Source organism: Pelophylax lessonae (assembly GCF_965119305.1).
Source record: "Pelophylax lessonae genome assembly, chromosome: 10".
Lineage (NCBI taxonomy): Eukaryota > Metazoa > Chordata > Amphibia > Anura > Ranidae > Pelophylax > Pelophylax lessonae.
In genome coordinates this window covers 161,682,554-161,689,814 of record NC_138777.1, presented here as the reverse complement: position 1 = coordinate 161,689,814, position 7,261 = coordinate 161,682,554, and the positions used below count along the sequence as shown (strand labels likewise).

General features: G+C 37.2%; 1 protein-coding gene across 2 annotated transcripts; it reads right to left on the bottom strand.

Moving 5' to 3' along the window:
* Positions 1–828: 828 nt before the first annotated feature.
* Positions 829–6,284, bottom strand: NPAS4 (neuronal PAS domain protein 4). 2 transcript variants are annotated; one of them, XM_082270735.1, is made up of 8 exons: positions 5,912–6,280; positions 5,345–5,496; positions 4,894–4,996; positions 3,870–4,119; positions 3,638–3,747; positions 3,142–3,277; positions 1,823–3,045; positions 829–1,562 (listed from the first exon to the last, which is right to left on the bottom strand). In XM_082270735.1, exons 1-8 carry the CDS (start codon positions 6,084–6,086, stop codon positions 1,537–1,539), a joined length of 2,175 nt encoding a protein of 724 aa, XP_082126861.1. In that variant the 5' UTR covers positions 6,087–6,280; the 3' UTR covers positions 829–1,536. The 2 variants fall into 2 exon arrangements, with proteins under 2 accessions (XP_082126861.1, XP_082126860.1); XM_082270734.1 differs by lacking the exon at positions 829–1,562 and having other exon boundaries at positions 1,656–3,045; positions 5,912–6,284.
* Between the last annotated feature and the right edge of the window lie 977 nt (positions 6,285–7,261).

The window sequence follows — 7,261 nt, the reverse complement described above, 5'->3', positions numbered from 1 at the left end:
ATGGTACAGTATGAATAACCATATCTGTAATAACAAAAGACATGATAAACACGTAGCATCCTCCTTTCCGTAGAATGCAACTGGAATTAAAATACTGGTAAACCCTAAAACAACATTTTTTTTTTTTTATAAAAGAGCTGTGTGTCATATATAAAAGTTGCTATGACAACTGCAGATATCAGAAATAAAGTTATAATACGGGCAATAAATTCCCACCCACAACTGATGTATTGCCAGTTATCTGATCTAAAATACACTGCAGTTATCTTTGCCCTATGCTGAAAAGTTTGATACTTAGCTTAGAAAATATTTAGCTCCTAACAGCACAGTAAATGTTAAAACAGTGTGAAATATCTCCAGCACTTTTGATTGAAGCATTGAGCATTGAAGCTTTTATATATATATATATATATATATATTAATACTTCCTTACTTGGTAAAATATGTCATAGATTAAGTGGCCTATTAGGGACTTCCTGCAAGCAAAAGTAGGGCTTGCAATGTAAAAAAAAAATAGCAAAGGTAATACATGCTGGCATGCCTGTGTTTAAATTTCTAGTTGGAATACTTTTCATAAGTTATCAGATGAGATTTGAGATAACTTTGACATATTTAATTCTCTTTTAATTTAAGAAAAAAAATGTAAAGCTCCTACGTGGTAATGCAACAAGGTCTATAATTCACAGCACTAATCAGCTTTTTAGAGTCTATTATGATGAGACCAATGAAAGCCGAAAACTGATTTAGTTGCTTTGGATTACAGCACAATCATGTTAAAAATGGACATGTTTAGGGTTTTGTCATAATAAATATCTTAAATATTTTTTTACAGATGCTTGTTATATAGAATCTTTAGGGCATAGTGCCACATTCATGGTTAAAGGGAATTTCGAATGCTAGATGGGAAACAAACCTTTAAACTGGTTGCAAATTTAGGCAAAAATAAATACCATATATTGTTTTTTAGTTTCACTACGAGTGAATACATTTTTGTTTTATGTAAGACTACTTACAACTTCCTTACACAATACCCTCCTGTTTTCTCTTTCTATTCAGTTCTGCAAACCCTTTTTTTGTATAAATTGACAGGTTGTACAAAGTTTTTGTAACAATGGCCCATCCCATTTCTAAGTTTAAACAAATGCTTTTAACAAGAAAATATTTTCTTTACATGTGTTTAAATACTGAAGAAAAGTATCAGGATTGTTTTTATCTGTATATGTGTTCTGTGTCCAGTCTTAATACACAATGGTTACTTCAAAGGATGGGCCATTATTTTCACTGTTATTTTTAAATGAGAACAAAAGAGGTCTCTTGCATTATGTAAACGTGCACAAATTCCATAAAAAAGAGAGTAGCGGAATGAAAGAGAAAAAGGGAACAAAACAGTTTTGCGATGAACAGGAGAGATTGACGACGCAGAAAGTCGTTTTCTCCCCCATTTTGTGCGTCTTCTTTTGTTCATAATAAGGCAGAAAAATTCTGCTCAGGATATGACAATATGCCATACATATCGAAGCAAGTCACAGACTTATTTCAAAACGAAGGTTTTCCACTTCCATCTGTAGGGGAAAAAATAAAAAGCAATAATTAGTACACTCTTCCAACCATTTCAGACAACAACAGCAGATTTGATGTTTTCTTAGCTTATTATTTATGTTTACCCACTATAGTGTCATTCAATCGGTAGGTTGTTCAATCAATTATGCAGATGAGGGTGTGAGATTTGTATTTTATCTAATTGTTTAGGCTTTTAACTGTGTTTGGTTTGCATGCATTCATTTTACATCTATTTCTTTTAGCACTATCATGAATAACATACCTTGCTGGAAGCCGTCTTGTAGCTGAATCTGGAGTTGATACAACTCATCATTATACCGGTCACATTGAATCTCTGAGGCACCTGCCTCAAGGTCTGTTTTGTAGGACATCAGTTCCTCTAAGAAGTTACATTCTTCTGGCGACAGATCAGTTGTCGCGTTTGAAATCATGGATGGAGATACGGAGAGGTCCCCTCGTATTTCATCATCCTCCAGGGGGCTGCAAGGAGACCCCATGGGTGCAAAGGGTGGAGAGTCAGGAAAGTCTTTGAAAAGGCTGCAAACTGGATGATTAGCAGTAGAGAGAGCTTGCTCTTGACATGTCAAGAAAAGAGAGAGGTCTATGCTTTTCCAGGATCGAGAAAAGTTAGGAGCAGAATCAGCTTCTGGAAGACTGGCAGGGAGAGAAATACTTCGGCATGCCAGTCCATGGCCACTCAAAATCATGCTCTCAGAGCACGGGAGTTCTTTATTAGCCACATTACTGAATACATTGGCTAAGGAGCCAATCTGCTTGACCAACAGGTCTATCTCATTCTTCTCTTGCTCTGAATACCTGAAGATGACTTGATTAATTGGTGAAGTTTCAGGAGTCACTAACCCCTCAGGAAGCATTGGCAGATCCACAAAAAGAGGGCCAGGGATTTCTGGTACTGTCATTACTGTGCAGTCTCCGCCTTCCCCAGGACTATCTGGAGTTGGAGGCAGCTTCTCATAGAGGGAGCTGCAGTAGGAGTAGTACACTTCTGGAGTTAAGGTAGTTGAGTCCTGTTCAGAAGATGTTTGTGGAGCACTTTCTGGAACCCCAAATAGGAAACTACAGTTCTGGTGTGGGGTATATGGAGGAGTACAAGTGAAATCTTTGGGAGGTGCTGTTCCAACTTGTTCACTTCTAAAGCTTTGATCATATGGTGTTGACTGATAAAGGCTAAAGAGAGTTTGATTTTCTACTTGGCTCTCAGTCACAACAGAGTCTTCCATAATTGGTGCAGTATTCTGGCACAAAACAGGGTCTTCAGGACTGACTGGAACAGGCTCTGAAAACTCAAAGGATTGACTTATACTTGTGGGTGTGTTCGCAAGGGGAGTGAACACTTGATCAGGGCTGGAAAGGTCTCCTGGGGAGAGGAGAGTCTCTTGATATGATGGAGGGCCACTCAATGAGAAGGAAAGTGGAGACTCCTCTGTAGTTAGCTGTTGTTTCAGGCACCAGGCTTCTGCCTCACTGGGGAAAGAATACAAACTTTGCTTTAGAATCCTCTTATGGGACGTGTGTGATTAATTACTACATTACATAGTATGTTTATCTATAAAACCTTACCTTATAATATAATTATAGGATGTGATTGGAGCCTCTGTGTTTTCAAAAAGCATAAGAGAATACACCCATATCCACTGAAGATCTTTTCTCTGCAGACGTAACACCACTTCTGCTCTGCATTCACTTGTGTCATTTACTATAAAGAGAAAGAAGAGGAAGGGAGTTAAATTACAGAAATTAGGAAAAGGCAGGAATATATCTTTCTTTACTTCTTCAGCTATGGTTTCAAGTATCTTCTACTCTACCTGTTCTGTATACATCCCTTTTTATTTGTTTTATATATATATTCCCCATTTTATAATGTCCTTTTTTCTCTTTTTGGCCTTTTCAGTGATTTTTGCTTTATTAATGCAATTAATAATAATGCTATTGTCACTTAATTTTTTTCAAAAATTATTTACTGTATCTCTACCTGATAGCTTACTTTATTACTAAAGTGTTTATAAATATAACACAATTCGCTTTTGTGCTTGTTCATTCAATTATGCCAACTTACATAGCTTGTAATGTTGTGTAGACAGCTGGGTGAGGTCTTCAGGGTGAATTATGTTGTACCACGACTTGCAGATCATATCATTCTTTTCATAGCCTAAGTGCAGCTCTGAACTAGGAGGAAAAAACAATAACATTTTAGTTATCACAGTCTTCTTCCCATAGTTCTGATAAAAAATAATTCAACGGGTTACACTTAAGGATGGTATAGAACTGAGAGCATATACAATATTTACCTCTCTGAAACATCCAGCAGGGAAAGATTCTTAGCATGGCGGCTCTCAAAGAAGTCCATTAAGAAATAGTTATTTGTTACTCTGGGCTTTGGGTCAAGAGGAATGCAGAAGGCTGTAAAGACAGGATTTGAAGACCAGTAGGTGCCAGGTGGGGATGGCTGAAATCTTCCTCGTATCAAGACGAGCTTGTTACTTGCACTCTGCCTTCTGGCTGTCTTTGAGGTATTAAATCTACACCTGAACATTCTCTCTGAAAAAACAAATGGTACACCATATAAACCTTACTGTATTGTACTATTTAAGGTCATTTAAAAAATGAGTAAATATAGCATTTCACATTCATATTTTGAATTTGCATATAAAAAGTATCCACTCTGAAATCATAAAATTATTTGTACCTGCATAAAGACATAGCTTAAAGATAAAGACTTAGCTTCACCTAAAGTGTAAACCCTAACAATTAACTTCTCTTATGTGATGCCTTTTGGTCTGATAGGCATTCAATCAAAAGCATTTAGTTATATTTGCTTGATAAATGCAAAAAAAATAAAATAAAAGCAGTGTTATCAGTTAGAAGTGCTGTTAACCCTGCCCAGTTCATTCTTTATACTGCAGAACACCTGTCTCTGTGTTATGGAGATGAGTAGGGGGGAGGTGTTCTGTAGTTGTGTCCTAGGATGACAACACTGCTCCTCCACTGATACAGCACAGTAAGTGTTGTCACCCTAGGACAGGAAGTGTTATTGGCAGGATCACTGGCTAAAAAAGGAAAAAAGGTCTGAAAAAAATCAAAACGCAAACTAGAGCAGTCACCACATCTAGGGACTGGTGAGCTGCAATGTATTACAATTTTGTTTTTTGGTTTAGAGGCACTCCAACTATCAAAAGTAAATCTATATAACCATCATGCTCAAAGGAAATGCATACAATCCATTGCTAATGTTTAGGTCTTGGAAACTAAGCTAATAAACTGGTAAAATCAGAGAACGATAAGGTCTGTTATTTTGCCAATTTAAAAACTTACCACTATCAAGAGATGATGGGAGAGCCAGCTGATTCCTTATAACAAAATGATCTGAGGGGTCAATTATGTCATATATGCTGTCTCCTTGAGCAACCAGATCAACCTGTTTGAAAACAAACAAGGATGTATTAGTTACATCATGAGCCCTAGTACATTCTGAGGCTTCATTAAGGTATACAGTATATGTACTGTATGTATGAAATGTGTAGACACTAGTCAGTTCCAAAGTGTAGTTACTGCTTGCTGTATAAGTATAAAAACATTGGAATGTAACATATATGTAGTCTATTACATTTCACACGAAGGAGCTCCTAAGTTAATAAAATAAAGGCTATACTATATATTAACCTTAAATATTGTTTTCTGTATTTTGTTTCTTTAGTGTGTAATGTATTAAAGAGCACAAGATGTACCGGTAAGAAGTGTGCATTGATAGACAGTATTGACTCACCATTGAATGTCCTAGATGATCAGTCACATTTTCTGACACGTATATCAGCTTTCCTTCACTTGTAAAGGTTAGTAGAAATCCAGGAAGGTTGTGGACAAAATCTTGTAGGTCTTGGTTGGACAGAAGACCTTCTAACTCATGCATCTGTTGACCTGTTGTAAAATAAATAGTATAATGGTAAATTTTAATTTTTTGAGCCTTAGTTGCACTGAAACATTACAAAGGGCTAAAGGTTTATACGCAGAACTAAGAATCATCGAGAATTGATGTTCAGCACCTTGGAGAATGACTGTACAAACTATGCTTTGATTCAGCACCATGGAAAGCAACTAGATGGCTCAAATACTGCTTGACTAAATTAGTATGTCTTAGCAACAAATACAAATGAACACTATTGTAGTGAAACACAAGGTTCATGTAAAAACAGTTCTTAAATGCAAAGATATAACTAAAAAGATAGGATGTATCTAAACAAAGGAAGCTCATTTAATTATGACATTATGGCAACATCAAGACCATGACACCGGAACCTACTAAATCAGGAATCCAACTTCTTTCTGATCTTACCTCTTGAGAAGAAAACAGACTTTCTGGTGTAAATGCAGGCAAGTGACATAATGTGGAGATAAGATAGTCGCACTTTGTCCCCTTCAGAGATAGGAAGAAGATCTTTCAAGTTTCGAATCTCGGCATTAATCTGGTCCCTTCTGGCTTTTGAAGCACCTTTCGTAGACCGATACATTTTGATTGGGGTCCCTGGGGTGCTGAATAAGAGTCAGTCCAGCGAGCCCCGTTCTTCTTTCCTCTTCTTGTCTTCGTCTTCCAATCTGCTGGAGGTCTTCTTTTCCCAAATAATGTGGTATTCCTGTTCTGCTCTCCTGATGACTGTCTCTGAGTTCTGGTTTAAAGAACTGTAGCTCATGGCTCTCTTTATATAGTAACTGAAGAGTGTGTGGGCAGGTGAGATGCGGGGGGGGGTGAGGCGAGAGTGGAGTTTATCATCAATGGGTTGCATGGTTAGGGAACTGCCTTTCTCTGCTGTTACAGGCAAGCGTCATCAACTCTTACTGATGACGCTGAGCCACGGGAGAGAAAAGGAAGGAGGGGTAGAGTATAGGGAGGGGGAGCTGGAGAGAGTGATTTCTGCAAAGTGCCAAATATCACATTCTGTACCCAATTTGCAGGGAGCTGCAGAGACGAACCTGAAAATACTACATTTTGCTCAAAGACTGTAGACAATTTAGATTTATATTACACAGAATTCATGTTGTATATGTTTTTCTATATGAACTATTCATTATAAGAATGGAGAGCACCTTATATTCCCATAAAGATGCCATCACAGGGCATAGTAAAACATCAACACTAGTAATTTATCATTACTGTGGCTATGAATTTAAAAAAAAGCTCTATATAAGAATCATTTAATAAACCTTGCAGATTTTGGATGAGTCTGGGGATTTCAGTAGGCTGTCTTAACGTGAATAATGTGCCAGAAAACTGAATAGAATCAGACAGGATGGTGAGCTGAAATGCCTATTGATAGATCTGCAGAAGATTCTGTTTTTTTCCTTTTTTTTTTTAAAAGAATGATTATTCCTCATTTGAATAACAGTGCCTTTGAGTTCTGCCTTATCTTGCAGCCCACGCTTTCCAGATTTGGTTATAAGAAGCATATTTTCATAGGATATGATTAATTTAGCAGTGTTTCACCCCCTGCTTTTCTCCACCAGCTGTAAATAGGTATCTGATCCTGATTTTCCTGTCTATCTATATATTTATGCCTCCATCTCCCTCTCTCCCTTTTATTGTTGAAAGGATAATTAGATGTAGGTTGGAGTGACGACACTGTGTTTTGTGAATGACGGCTGCTTCTTTGCATACTCTCTGCGTTTTATCCATATTTGGTAAGAGCTT

Coding starts and splice junctions, on each gene's coding strand:
- NPAS4 (XM_082270734.1), bottom strand. CDS start 6,086: ATGTATCGGTCTACGAAAGGTGCTTCAAAAGCCAGAAGGGACCAGATT. Junction 5,497..5,911: donor GTCTGTTTTCTTCTCAAGAG/GTAAGATCAGAA, acceptor ATTTTACAACAG/GTCAACAGATGCATGAGTTA. Junction 4,997..5,344: donor ATCATCTAGGACATTCAATG/GTGAGTCAATAC, acceptor GTTTTCAAACAG/GTTGATCTGGTTGCTCAAGG.